Source organism: Ambystoma mexicanum, chromosome 6p (assembly GCF_040938575.1).
Source record: "Ambystoma mexicanum isolate Mex_15411 chromosome 6p, UKY_AmexF1_1, whole genome shotgun sequence".
NCBI lineage: Eukaryota > Metazoa > Chordata > Amphibia > Caudata > Ambystomatidae > Ambystoma > Ambystoma mexicanum.
In genome coordinates this window covers 9,403,209-9,417,964 of record NC_090935.1, presented here as the reverse complement: position 1 = coordinate 9,417,964, position 14,756 = coordinate 9,403,209, and the positions used below count along the sequence as shown (strand labels likewise).

The window sequence follows — 14,756 nt, the reverse complement described above, 5'->3', positions numbered from 1 at the left end:
GCTTTCTCCTCCCATGTGATCCTCCCTCATAATACCACCCCCAGGGTCAGGATCAGGTAGTGGCTACCTTCCCCTCCCATGTGATCCTCCCTCATAATACCACCCCCAGGTTCAGGATCAGGTAGTGGCTCCCATCTCCTCCCATGTGATCCTCCCTCATAATACCACCCCCAGGGTCAGGATCAGGTAGTGGCTGCCGTCTCCTCCCGTGTGATCCTCCCTCATAATACCACTCCCAGGGTCAGGATCAGGTAGTGGCTCCCGTCCCCATCCATGCGATCCTCCCTCATAATACCACCTCCAGGGTCAGGATCAGGTAGTGGCTACCTTCCCCTCCCATGTGATCCTCCCTCATAATACCACCCCCAGGGTCAGGATCAGGTAGTCGCTGCTGTCCCCTCCCATGTGATCCTCCCTCATAATACCACTCCCAGGGTCAGGATCAGGTAGTGGCTGCCATCCCCATCCATGTGATCCTCCCTCATAATACCACCCCCAGGGTCAGGATCAGGTAGTGGTTGCCGTCCCCATCCATGTGATCCTCCATCATAATACCACCCCCAGGGTCAGGATCAGGTAGAGGCTGCCTTCCCCATCCATGTGATCCTCCCTCATAATACCACCCGCAGGGTCAGGATCAGGCAGAGGCTGCTGTCCCCTCCCATGTGATCTTCCCTCATAATACCACCGCCATGGTCAGGATCAGGTAGTGGCTGCCGTCCCCTCCCATGTGATCCTCCCTCACAATACCACCCACTAGAGTCAGGATCAGGTAGTGGCTGCCGTTCCCTTCCATGTGATCCTTCCTCATCATACCCCTCCCAGGATAAGGATCAGGTAGTGGCTGCCATCCCCTCCCATTTGATCCTTCCTCATCATACCCCTCCCAGGGTCAGGATCAGGTAGGTGCTGCCGTCCCCTCCCATGTGATCCTCCCTAATAATACCACCCGCAGGGTCAGGATCAGGTAGTTGCTGCCGTCTCCTCCCATGTGATCCTCCCTCATAATACCACCCCCAGGGTCAGGATCAGATAGTGGTTGCCGTCCCCATCCATGTGATCCTCCCTCATAATACCACCTCCAGGGTCAGGATCAGGTAGTGGCTGCCGTGCCCTCCCATGTGATCCTCCCTCATAATACCACCCCCAGGTTCAGGATCAGGTGGTGGCAGCCTTCCCCTCCCATGTGACGCTCCCTCATGATGCCACCCCCAGGGTCAGGATCAGGTGGTGGCAGCCCTCCCCTCCCATGTGATCCTCCCTCATAATACCACCCCCAGGGTCAGGATCAGATAGTGGCTGCCGTCCCCATCCATGTGATCCTCCCTCATAATACCACCTCCAGGGTCAGGATCAGGTAGTGGCTGCCGTGCCCTCCCATGTGATCCTCCCTCATAATACCACCCCGAGGGTCAGGATCAGGTAGTGGCTGCCGTCCCCTCCCATGTGACCCTCCCTCATAATACCACCCCAAGGGCAAGGATCAGGTGCAGCTGCCGTCCCCTCCCATGTGATCCTTCCTCATAATACCACCCCCAGGGTCAGGATCAGGTAGTGGCTGCCGTCCCCATCCATGTGATCCTCCCTCAGAATACCACCTCCAGGGTCAGGATCAGGTAGTGGCTGCCATCCCCTCCCATGTGATCCTCCCTCAGAATACCACCTCCAGGGTCAGGATCAGGTAGTGGCTGCCGTCCCCTCCCATGTGATCCTCCCTCATAATACCACCCCGAGGGTCAGGATCAGGTAGTGGCTGACGTCCCCTCCCATGTGATCCTCCCTCATAATACCACCCCCAGGGTCAGGATCAGGTAGTGGTTGCCGTCCCCTCCCATATGATCCTCCCTCATAATACCACCCCCAGGGTCAGGATCAGGTAGCAGCTGCCGTGCCCTTCCATGTGATCCTTCTTCATCATACCCCTCCCAGGGTCAGGATCAGGTAGAGGCTGCTCTCCCCTCCCATGTGATCCTCCCTCATAATACCACCCCCATGGTCAGGATCAGGTAGTGGCTGCCATCCCCTCCCATGTGATCCTCCCTCATAATACCACCCCAAGGGTAAGGATCAGGTGCAGCTGCCGTCCCCTCCCATGTGATCGTCCCTCATAATACCACCCCCAGTGTCAGGATCAGGTAGTGGCTGCCGTCCCCTCCCATGTGATCCTCCCTCATAATACCACCCCCAGGGACAGGATCAGGTAGTGGCTACCTTCCCCTCCCATGTGATCCTCCCTCATAATACCACCCCCAGGGACAGCATCAGGTAGTGGCTGCCATCTCCTCCCATGTGATCCTCCCTCATAATACCACCCCTAGGGTCAGGATCAGGTAGTGGCTGGCGTCTCCTCCCATGTGATCCTCCCTCATAATACCACTTCAAGGGTCAGGATCAGGTAGTGGCTGCCGTCCCCATCCATGTGATCCTCCCTCATAATACCACTTCCAGGGTCAGGATCAGGTAGTGGCTACCTTCCCCTCCCATGTGATCCTCCCTCATAATACCACCCACAGGGTCTGGATCAGGTAATGGCTGCCGTCTCCTCCCATGTGATCCTCCCTCATAATACCACTCCCAGGGTCAGGATCAGGTAGTGGCTACCTTCCCCTCCCTTGTGATCCTCCCTCATAATACCACACCCAGGGTCACTATCAGGTTGTGGCTGCCGTCCCCATCCATGTGATCCTCCCTCATAATACCACCTCCAGGGTCAGGATCAGGTAGTGGCTGCTGTCCCCTCCCATGTGATCCTCCCTCATAATACCACCCCCAGGGTCAGGATCAGGTAGTGGCTGCCGTCCCCTCCCATGTGATCCTCCCTCATAATACCACCCCCAGGGTCAGGATCAGGTGCAGCTGCTTTCTCCTCCCATGTGATCCTCCCTCATAATACCACTCCCAGGGTAAGGATCAGGTAGTGGCTGCCGTCCCCATCCATGTGATCCTCCCTCATAATACCACCTCCAGGGTTAGGATCAGGTAGTGGCTGCCATCTCCTCCCATGTGATCCTTCCTCATCATACCCCTCCCAGGGTCAGGATCAGCTAGAGGCTTCCGTCCCCTCCCATGTGATCCTCCCTCATAATACCACCCCCAGGGTCAGGATCAGGTAGTGGCTGCCGTCCCCATCCATGTGATCCTCCCTCATAATACCACCTCCAGGGTCAGGATCAGGTAGTGGCTGCCGTCCCCTCCCATTTGATCCTCCCTCATAATACCACCCCCAGGGTCAGGATCAGGTAGTGGCTGCCGTCCCCTCCCATGTGATCCTCCTTCATAATACCACCCCAAGGGTAAGGATCAGGTGCAGCTGCCCTCCCCTCCCATGTGATCCTCCCTCATAATACCACCTCCAGGGTCAGGATCAGGTAGTGGCTGCCGTCCCCTCCCATTTGATCCTCCCTCATAATACCACCTCCAGGGTCAGGATCAGGTAATGGCTGCCATCTCCTCCCATGTGATCCTCCCTCATAATACCACCCCCACGGTCAGGATCAGGTAGTGGCTGCCGTCTCCTCCCATGTGATCCTCCCTCATAATACCACCCCCGGGGTCAGGATCAGGTAGAGGCTGCCATCCCCTCCCATGTGATCCTCCCTCATAATACCACCCCCAGGGTCAGGATCAGGTAGTGGCTGCTGTCCCCTCCCATGTGATCCTCCCGCATAATACCACCCCCAGGGTCAGGATCAGGTAGTGGCTGCCGTCTCCTCCCATGTGATCCTCCCTCATAATACCACTCCAAGGGTCAGGATCAGGTAGTGGCTGACGTCCCCATCCATGTGATCCTCCCTCATAATACCACCCCCAGGGTCTGGATCAGGTAGTGGCTGCCGTCTCCTCCCATGTGATCCTCCCTCATAATACCACTCCCAGGGTCAGGATCAGGTAGTGGCTACCTTCCCCTCCCATGTGATCCTCCCTCATAATACCACACCCAGGGTCACTATCAGGTAGTGGCTGCCGTCCCCTCCCATGTGATTCTCCCTTATAATACCACTCCCACGGTCAGGATCAGGTAGTGGCTGCCGTCCCCATCCATGTGATCCTCCCTCATAATACCACCTCCAGGGTCAGGATCAGGTAGTGGCTGCCGTCCCCTCCCATGTGATCCTCCCTCATAATACCACCCCCAGGGTCAGGATCAGGTAGTGGCTGCCGTCCCCTCCCATGTGATCCTCCCTCATAATACCACCCCCAGGGTCAGGATCAAGTAGTGGCTGCCGTCCCCATCCATGTGATCCTCCCTCATAATACCACCTCCAGGGTTAGGATCAGGTAGTGGCTGCCATCCCCTCCCATGTGATCCTTCCTCATCATACCCCTCCCAGGGTCAGGATCAGCTAGAGGCTGCCGTCCCCTCCCATGTGATCCTCCCTCATAATACCACCCCCAGGGTCAGGATCAGGTAGTGGCTGCCGTCCCCATCCATGTGATCCTCCCTCATAATACCACCTCCAGGGTCAGGATCAGGTAGTGGCTGCCGTCCCCTCCCATTTGATCCTCCCTCATAATACCACCCCCAGGGTCAGGATCAGGTAGTGGCTGCCGTCCCCTCCCATGTTATCCTCCTTCATAATACCACCCCAAGGGTAAGGATCAGGTGCAGCTGCCATCCCCTCCCATGTGATCCTCCCTCATAATACCACCCCCAGGGTCAGGATCAGGTAGTGGCTGCCGTCCCCTCCCATATGATCCTCCCTCATAATACCACCCCCAGGGTCAGGATCAGGTGCAGCTGCTTTCTCCTCCCATGTGATCCTCCCTCATAATACCACCCCCGGGGTCAGGATCAGGTAAAGGCTGCCATCCCCTCCCATGTGATTCTCCCTCATAATACCACCCCCATGGTCAGGATCAGGTAGTGGCTGCCTTTTCATTCCATGTGATCCTCCCTCATAATACCACCCCCAGGGTCAGGATCAGGTGCAGCTGCTTTCTCCTCCCATGTGATCCTCCCTCATGTTACCACCCCCGGGGTCAGGATCAGGAAGTGGCTGCCATCCCCTCCCATGTGATTCTCCCTCATAATACCACCCCCATGGTCAGGATCAGGTAGTGGCTGCCGTTTTTCCATGTGATCCTCCCTCATAATACCACTCCCAGGGTCAGGATCAGGTAGTGGCTACCTTCCCCTCCCATGTGATCCTCCCTCATAATACCACACCCAGGGTCACTATCAGGTAGTGGCTGCCGTCTCCTCCCATGTGATTCTCCCTTATAATACCACTCCCAGGGTCAGGATCAGGTAGTGGCTGCCGTCCCCTCCCATGTGATTCTCCCTTATAATACCACTCCCACGGTCAGGATCAGGTAGTGGCTGCCGTCCCCATCCATGTGATCCTCCCTCATAATACCACCTCCAGGGTCAGGATCAGGTAGTGGCTGCCGTCCCCTCCCATGTGATCCTCCCTCATAATACCACCCCCAGGGTCAGGATCAGGTAGTGGCTGCCGTCCCCTCCCATGTGATCCTCCCTCATAATACCACCCCCAGGGTCAGGATCAAGTAGTGGCTGCCGTCCCCATCCATGTGATCCTCCCTCATAATACCACCTCCAGGGTTAGGATCAGGTAGTGGCTGCCATCCCCTCCCATGTGATCCTTCCTCATCATACCCCTCCCAGGGTCAGGATCAGCTAGAGGCTGCCGTCCCCTCCCATGTGATCCTCCCTCATAATACCACCCCCAGGGTCAGGATCAGGTAGTGGCTGCCGTCCCCATCCATGTGATCCTCCCTCATAATACCACCTCCAGGGTCAGGATCAGGTAGTGGCTGCCGTCCCCTCCCATTTGATCCTCCCTCATAATACCACCCCCAGGGTCAGGATCAGGTAGTGGCTGCCGTCCCCTCCATTTGTTATCCTCCTTCATAATACCACCCCAAGGGTAAGGATCAGGTGCAGCTGCCATCCCCTCCCATGTGATCCTCCCTCATAATACCACCCCCAGGGTCAGGATCAGGTAGTGGCTGCCGTCCCCTCCCATATGATCCTCCCTCATAATACCACCCCCAGGGTCAGGATCAGGTGCAGCTGCTTTCTCCTCCCATGTGATCCTCCCTCATAATACCACCCCCGGGGTCAGGATCAGGTAAAGGCTGCCATCCCCTCCCATGTGATTCTCCCTCATAATACCACCCCCATGGTCAGGATCAGGTAGTGGCTGCCGTTTCATTCCATGTGATCCTCCCTCATAATACCACTCCCAGTTTCAGGATCAGGTAGTGGCTGTCGTCCCCATCCATGTGATCCTCCCTCAGAATACCACCCCCTAGAGCCAGGATCAGGTAGTGGCTTCCGTCCCCTCCCATGTGATCCTCCCTCATAATACCACCCCCATGGTCAGGATCAGGTAGTGGCTGCCGTCTCCTCCCATGTGATCCTCCCTCATAATACCACCCCCAGGGTCAGGATCAGGTAGTGGCTGCCGTCCACTCCCATGTGATCCTCCCTCATAATACCACCCCCAGGGTCAGGATCAGGTAGTGGCTGCCGTCCCCTCCTATGTGATCCTCCCTCATAATACAACCCCCAGGGTCAGGATCAGGTAGTGGCTGCCGTCCTCTCCCATGTGATCCTCCCACATAATACCACCCCCAGGGTCAGGATCAGGTAGTGGCTGCCATCCCCACCCATGTGATCCTCCCTCATAATACCACCCCCATTGTCATGATCAGATAGCGGCTGCCGTCCCCTCCCATGTGATCCTCTCTCATAATACCACCCCCATGGTCAGGATCAGATAGCGGCTGCCGTCCCCTCCCATGTGATCCTCCCTCATAATACCACCCCCAGGGTCAGGATCAGGTAGTGGCTGCCGTCCCCATCCATGTGATCCTCCTTTATAATACCACCCCCAGGGTCAGGATCAGGTAGCGGCTGCCTTCCCCTCCCATGTGAGCCTCGCTCATAATACCACCCCCAGGGTCAGGATCAGGTAGTGGCTGCCATCCCCTCCCATGTGATCCTCTCTCATAATACCAGCCCCAGGGTCAGGATCAGGTGCAGCTGCCTTCCCCTCCCATGTGATCCTCCCTCATAATACCACCCCCAGGTTCAGGATCAGGTAGTGGCTGCCGTCTCCTCCCATGTGATCCTCCCTCATAATACCACCCCCAGGGTCAGGATCAGGTGCAGCTGCCTTCCCCTCCCATGTGATCCTCCCTCATAATACCACCCCCAGGTTCAGGATCAGGTAGTGGCTGCCGTCTCCTCCCATGTGATCCTCCCTCATAATACCACCCCCAGGGTCAGGATCAGGTGCAGCTGTCGTCTCCTCCCATGTGATTCTCCCTCATAATACCACCCCCAGGGTCAGGATCAGGTAGTGGTTGCCGTCCCCTCCCATGTGATCCGCCCTCATAATATCACCCCCCAGGGTCAGGATCAGGTAGCGACTGCCATCCCCTCCCATGTGACCCTCCCTCATAATACCACCGCCAGGGTCAGGATCAGGTGCAGCTGCCGTCTCCTCCCATGTGATCCTCCCTCATAATACCGCCCCCAGGGTTAGGATCAGGTAGCGGCTGCTGTCCCCTCCCATGTGATCCTCCCTCATAATACCACCTCCAGGGTCAGGATCAGGTAGTGGCTGCCGTCCCCTCCCATGTGATCCTCCCTCATAATACCACCCCCAGGGTCAGGATCAGGTAGTGGCTGCCGTCCCCTCCCATGTGATCCTCCCTCATAATACCACCCCCAGGGTCAGGATCAGGTGCAGCTGCTTTCTCCTCCCATGTGATCCTCCCTCATAATACCACTCCCAGGGTAAGGATCAGGTAGTGGCTGCCGTCCCCATCCATGTGATCCTCCCTCATAATACCACCTCCAGGGTTAGGATCAGGTAGTGGCTGCCATCCCCTCCCATGTGATCCTTCCTCATCATACCCCTCCCAGGGTCAGGATCAGCTAGAGGCTTCCGTCCCCTCCCATGTGATCCTCCCTCATAATACCACCCCCAGGGTCAGGATCAGGTAGTGGCTGCCGTCCCCATCCATGTGATCCTCCCTCATAATACCACCTCCAGGGTCAGGATCAGGTAGTGGCTGCCGTCCCCTCCCATTTGATCCTCCCTCATAATACCACCCCCCAGGGTCAGGATCAGGTAGTGGCTGCCGTCCCCTCCCATGTGATCCTCCTTCATAATACCACCCCAAGGGTAAGGATCAGGTGCAGCTGCCGTCCCCTCCCATGTGATCCTCCCTCATAATACCACCTCCAGGGTCAGGATCAGGTAGTGGCTGCCGTCCCCTCCCATTTGATCCTCCCTCATAATACCACCTCCAGGGTCAGGATCAGGTAATGGCTGCCATCTCCTCCCATGTGATCCTCTCTCATAATACCACCCCCACGGTCAGGATCAGGTAGTGGCTGCCGTCTCCTCCCATGTGATCCTCCCTCATAATACCACCCCCGGGGTCAGGATCAGGTAGAGGCTGCCATCCCCTCCCATGTGATCCTCCCTCATAATACCACCCCCAGGGTCAGGATCAGGTAGTGGCTGCTGTCCCCTCCCATGTGATCCTCCCGCATAATACCACCCCCAGGGTCAGGATCAGGTAGTGGCTGCCGTCCCCATCCATGTGATCCTCCCTCATAATACCACCTCCAGGGTCAGGATCAGGTAGTGGCTACCTTACCCTCCCATGTGATCCTCCCTCATAATACCACCCCCAGGGACAGCATCAGGTAGTGGCTGCCATCTCCTCCCATGTGATCCTCCCTCATAATACCACCCCTAGGATCAGGATCAGGTAGTGGCTGCCGTCTCCTCCCATGTGATCCTCCCTCATAATACCACTCCAAGGGTCAGGATCAGGTAGTGGCTGCCGTCCCCATCCATGTGATCCTCCCTCATAATACCACCCCCAGGGTCTGGATCAGGTAGTGGCTGCCGTCTCCTCCCATGTGATCCTCCCTCATAATACCACTCCCAGGGTCAGGATCAGGTAGTGGCTACCTTCCCCTCCCATGTGATCCTCCCTCATAATACCACACCCAGGGTCACTATCAGGTAGTGGCTGCCGTCCCCTCCCATGTGATTCTCCCTTATAATACCACTCCCACGGTCAGGATCAGGTAGTGGCTGCCGTCCCCATCCATGTGATCCTCCCTCATAATACCACCTCCAGGGTCAGGATCAGGTAGTGGCTGCCGTCCCCTCCCATGTGATCCTCCCTCATAATACCACCCCCAGGGTCAGGATCAGGTAGTGGCTGCCTTCCCCTCCCATGTGATCCTCCCTCATAATACCACCCCCAGGGTCAGGATCTGGTGCAGCTGCTTTCTCCTCCCATGTGATCCTCCCTCATAATACCACCCCCAGGGTCAGGATCAGGTAGAGGCTGCCGTCCCCTCCCATGTGATCCTCTCTCATAATACCACCCCCAGGGTCAGGATCAGGTAGTGGCTGCCGTCCCCATCCATGTGATCCTCCCTCATAATACCACCTCCAGGGTCAGGATCAGGTAGTGGCTGCCGTCCCCTCCCATTTGATCCTCCCTCATAATACCACCCCCAGGGTCAGGATCAGGTAGTGGCTGCCGTCCCCTCCCATGTTATCCTCCTTCATAATACCACCCCAAGGGTAAGGATCAGGTGCAGCTGCCATCCCCTCCCATGTGATCCTCCCTCATAATACCACCCCCAGGGTCAGGATCAAGTAGTGGCTGCCGTCCCCATCCATGTGATCCTCCCTCATAATACCACCTCCAGGGTTAGGATCAGGTAGTGGCTGCCATCCCCTCCCATGTGATCCTTCCTCATCATACCCCTCCCAGGGTCAGGATCAGCTAGAGGCTGCCGTCCCCTCCCATGTGATCCTCCCTCATAATACCACCCCCAGGGTCAGGATCAGGTAGTGGCTGCCGTCCCCATCCATGTGATCCTCCCTCATAATACCACCTCCAGGGTCAGGATCAGGTAGTGGCTGCCGTCCCCTCCCATTTGATCCTCCCTCATAATACCACCCCCAGGGTCAGGATCAGGTAGTGGCTGCCGTCCCCTCCCATGTTATCCTCCTTCATAATACCACCCCAAGGGTAAGGATCAGGTGCAGCTGCCATCCCCTCCCATGTGATCCTCCCTCATAATACCACCCCCAGGGTCAGGATCAGGTAGTGGCTGCCGTCCCCTCCCATATGATCCTCCCTCATAATACCACCCCCAGGGTCAGGATCAGGTGCAGCTGCTTTCTCCTCCCATGTGATCCTCCCTCATAATACCACCCCCGGGGTCAGGATCAGGTAAAGGCTGCCATCCCCTCCCATGTGATTCTCCCTCATAATACCACCCCCATGGTCAGGATCAGGTAGTGGCTGCCGTTTCATTCCATGTGATCCTCCCTCATACCACTCCCAGGGTCAGGATCAGGTAGTGGCTGTCGTCCCCATCCATGTGATCCTCCCTCAGAATACCACCCCCTAGAGTCAGGATCAGGTAGTGGCTGCCGTCCCCTCCCATGTGATCCTCCCTCATAATACCACCCCCATGGTCAGGATCAGGTAGTGGCTGCCGTCTCCTCCCATGTGATCCTCCCTCATAATACCACCCCCAGGGTCAGGATCAGGTAGTGGCTGCCGTCCCCTCCCATGTGATCCTCCCTCATAATACAACCCCCAGGGTCAGGATCAGGTAGTGGCTGCCGTCCTCTCCCATGTGATCCTCCCACATAATACCACCCCCTGGGTCAGGATCAGGTAGTGGCTGCCATCCCCACCCATGTGATCCTCCCTCATAATACCACCCCCATTGTCATGATCAGATAGCGGCTGCCGTCCCCTCCCATGTGATCCTCTCTCATAATACCACCCCCATGGTCAGGATCAGGTAGCGGCTGCCGTCCCCTCCCATGTGATCCTCCCTCATAATACCACCCCCAGGGTCAGGATCAGGTAGTGGCTGCCGTCCCCATCCATGTGATCCTCCTTTATAATACCACCCCCAGGGTCAGGATCAGGTAGCGGCTGCCTTCCCCTCCCATGTGAGCCTCGCTCATAATACCACCCCCAGGGTCAGGATCAGGTAGTGGCTGCCTTCCCATCCCATGTGATCCTCCCTCATAAAACCACCCCCAGTGTCAGGATCAAGTAGTGGCTGCCGTCCCCTCCCATGTGATCCTCCCTCATAATACCACCCCCAGGGTCAGGATCAGGTGCAACTGCCGTCTCCTCCCATGTGATCCTCCCTCATAATACCACCGCCAGGGTCAGGATCAGGTAGTGGTTGCCGTCCCCTCCCATGTGATCCGCCCTCATAATATCACCCCCCAGGGTCAGGATCAGGTAGCGACTGCCATCCCCTCCCATGTGACCCTCCCTCATAATACCACCGCCAGGGTCAGGATCAGGTGCAGCTGCCGTCTCCTCCCATGTGATCCTCCCTCATAATACCGCCCCCAGGGTTAGGATCAGGTAGCGGCTGCTGTCCCCTCCCATGTGATCCTCCCTCATAATACCACCCCCAGGGTCAGGATCAGGTGGCAGCTTCCGTCCCCTCCCATGTGATCCCCCCTCATAATACCACCTCCAGGGTCAGGATCAGGTAGCGGCTGCCATCCCCACCCATGTGATCCTCCATCATGTTACCGCCCCCAGGGTCAGGATCAGGTAGTGGCTGCCGTCCCCTCGCATGTGATCCTCCCTCATAATACCACCTCCAGGGTCAGGATCAGGTAGTGGCTGCCGTGCCCTCCCATGTGATCCTCCCTCATAATACCACCCCAGGGTCAGGATCAGGTAGCGGCTGCTGTCCCCTGGCCACATGGGAGGAGACGTTAGGCTGGGGTTTAGTGATGACTCCACAGGATTCCTCACAGTGTGCGCACTCACCTGACTGTGGATAAGAGGAGGGGTCCTGCATTCATCACCAGAGATCAGAGACCTGAAGAAAGGAGCCAAGTATCCTGAGGATCCTACTCTGATCTCAGAAGACCTGTGGAGGTGCTTCCAACCCTTGGAGTGGTGGGACCAATCACTCTGGACGTCCCCTGGTAACCCTGCAAGTGAGCCTGTACAGAAGTGTCCCCGGACCATCCAGCAGGCTGTCCAGCTCGAACCTAGGTTTCCATGCAGGAGCATCGCAGTTTTGAGTTTGGAGGCGCCCTTCCGCAGAGTTTTGAGAAATAGGGCTGCGGAGAGCTGTGTGAGGGGGTCGGACACCCTGCAGTACTGACACAATGTGACTGGAAAGAGAAATGGGCTCTTGGACTAAAGTCAGGAGAAGCAAACGGGAGCTGAGGAAAGATGGGCTTTAGGGGCCATCTATGTGTTTACAGTACTTTACCAGTGCTGTGGGTAGTGCTGTTAGAAGTGCTGCAGGCATTGCCATGGGTAGTGCGGCATTGATATGCACTCTCAGACTGAAACACAATAATAGAAATACTCGCTGCTGGTCTTGCACTTTTTTTGTCTTCAGCTTTATACTGGTTCTCACGTTTCCTCTGCCTTGTGTTCATCCCTCTGAGGGGGCGGGGTGTGTGTTTAAAGGTGGTGTGAAGGGGCCGCAGCTGGCGGCAGGTGTGGTTGCCATGTACGGGATGGGCGAGGAATGAAGAGGCCCCCTGTTCACGTGCTGTTTTATCCCGATTTCTCCTTCTCCTGCAGCGTGTCTGGCAGAATGGATGCCACTACTAAATGCTGGCCAGAGCTCCTCCTTCCTCTCAGACGGAACTCCGTTCTCACAGCGCTCGACTTGGATAAGTTTGGAGAGGACCCTGCCTTCATGAAGGAGCTGTGTGAGGCCTTGGCACATTCCGACTGCGAGATACAGACACTAGGGTAAGGGGCTGCGAGATACAGACACTGGGGTAAGGGGCTGGGGGATACAGAGACTGCGGTAAGGGGCACGAGATACAGACACTGGGGTAAGGGGCTGGGGGATACAGACACTGGGGTAAGGGGCTGCAAGATACATACACTAAGGTAAGGGGCTGCAAGATACAGACACTGTGGTAAGGGGCACAAGATACAGAGACTGGGGTAAGGGGCTGGGAGATACAGACACTGGGGTAAGGGGCTGCGAGAAACAGACACTGGGGTAAGGGGCTGGGGGATACAGAGACTGCGGTAAGGGGCACGAGGTACAGACACTGCAGTAAGGGGCTGCGAGATACAGACACTGCAGTAAGGGGCTGCAAGATACAAACACTGCAGTAAGGGGCTGGGGGATACAGAGACTGCAGTAAGGGGCTGTGAGATACAGACACTGCAGTAAGGGGCTGTGAGATACAGACACTGGGGTAAGGAGCTGTGAGATACAGACACTGCAGTAAGGGGCTGGGGGATACAGAGACTGCGGTAAGGGGCGTGAGGTACAGACACTGCAGTAAGGGGCTGGGAGATACAGACACTGGGGTAAGGGGCACGAGATACAGACACTGCAGTAAGGAGCTGCAAGATATAGACACTTCAATAAGGGGCTGTGAGATACAGACACTGGTAAGGGGCTGTGAGATACAGACACTGCAGTAAGGGGCTGTGAGATACAGACACTGTGGTAAGGGACATGAGATACAGACACTGCGGTAAGGGGCTGGGGGATACAGACACTGTGGTAAGGGGCTGTGAGATACAGACACTGCAGTAAGGGGCTGTGAGATACAGACACTGGGGTAAGGGGCACGAGATACAGACACTGTAGTAAGGGGCTGTGAGATACAGACACTGTGGTAAGGGGCTGTGAGATACAGAGACTGTGGTAAGGGGCGCGAGGTACAGACACTGCAGTAAGGGGCTGGGAGATACAGACACTGGGGTAAGGGGCTGCAAGATACATACACTGAGGTAAGGGGCTGCGGAGTACAGACACTGCAGTAAGGGGCTGCAAGATACAAACACTGCAGTAAGGGGCTGGGGGATACAAAGACTGCAGTAAGGGGTGTGAGATCCAGACACTGCATTAAGGGGCGCAAGATACAGACACTGCAGTAAGGGGCTGTGAGATACAGACACTGGGTTAAGGGGTGCGAGATACAGACACTGGGGTAAGGGGCTGGGAGATACAGACACTGCAGTAAGGGGTTGCGATATACAGACACTGCAGTAAGGGGCTGCAAGATACCAACACTGCAGTAAGGGGCTGGGGGATACAGAGACTGCAGTAAGGGGTGTGAGATCCAGACACTGCAGTAAAGGGTGCAAGATACAGACACTGCAGTAAGGGGCTGTGAGATACAGACACTGGGTTAAAGGGTGCGATATACAGACACTGCGTTAAGGGGCTGTGAGATACAGACACTGCGGTAAGGGGCTGTGAAATACAGACACTCAGTTAAGGGGTGCGAGATCCAGACACTGCAGTAAGGGGCTGCGAGATACAGACACTGCAGTAAGGGGCTGAAAGATACAGACACTGGGGTAAAGGGTGCGAGATACAGACAGTGTGGTAAGAGCCTGAGATACAGACACTGGGGTAAGGGCCTGAGATACAGAGACTGGGGTAAGGAGCTACGAGATACAGAGACTAGGGTAAGGGGCGTGAGATACAGAGACTGGGGTAAGGGCCTGCGAGATACAGAGACTAGGGTAAGGGGCATGAGATACAGAGACTGGGGTAAGGGGCTGCAAGATACAGAGACTAGAGTAAGGGGCGTGAGATACAGAGACTGGGGAAAGGGGTGCGAGATACAGACAGTGTGGTAAGGGCCTGAGATACAGACACTGGGGTGAGGGCCTGAGATACAGAGACTAGGGTAAGGGGCATGAGATACAGAGACTGGGGTAAGGGCCTGCGAGATACAGAGACTAGAGTAAGGGAC

General features: G+C 56.6%; 1 protein-coding gene across 4 annotated transcripts in view; it reads left to right on the top strand.

Moving 5' to 3' along the window:
• The window catches only part of LOC138511129 (NACHT, LRR and PYD domains-containing protein 3-like), a 1,063,058-nt gene that overhangs the window by 384,859 nt on the left and 663,443 nt on the right, over nt 1-14,756 (top strand). For all 4 annotated transcript variants that reach the window (XR_011280574.1, XM_069626613.1, XM_069626614.1 and 1 more), the window contains one exon: nt 12,604-12,777. Coding sequence is in view for 3 of the 4 variants with exons in the window: in XM_069626613.1 (XP_069482714.1) it covers nt 12,604-12,777 (174 nt within the window). In the remaining variant the exon portion in view is untranslated. The remainder of the gene's footprint in view (nt 1-12,603; nt 12,778-14,756) is intronic.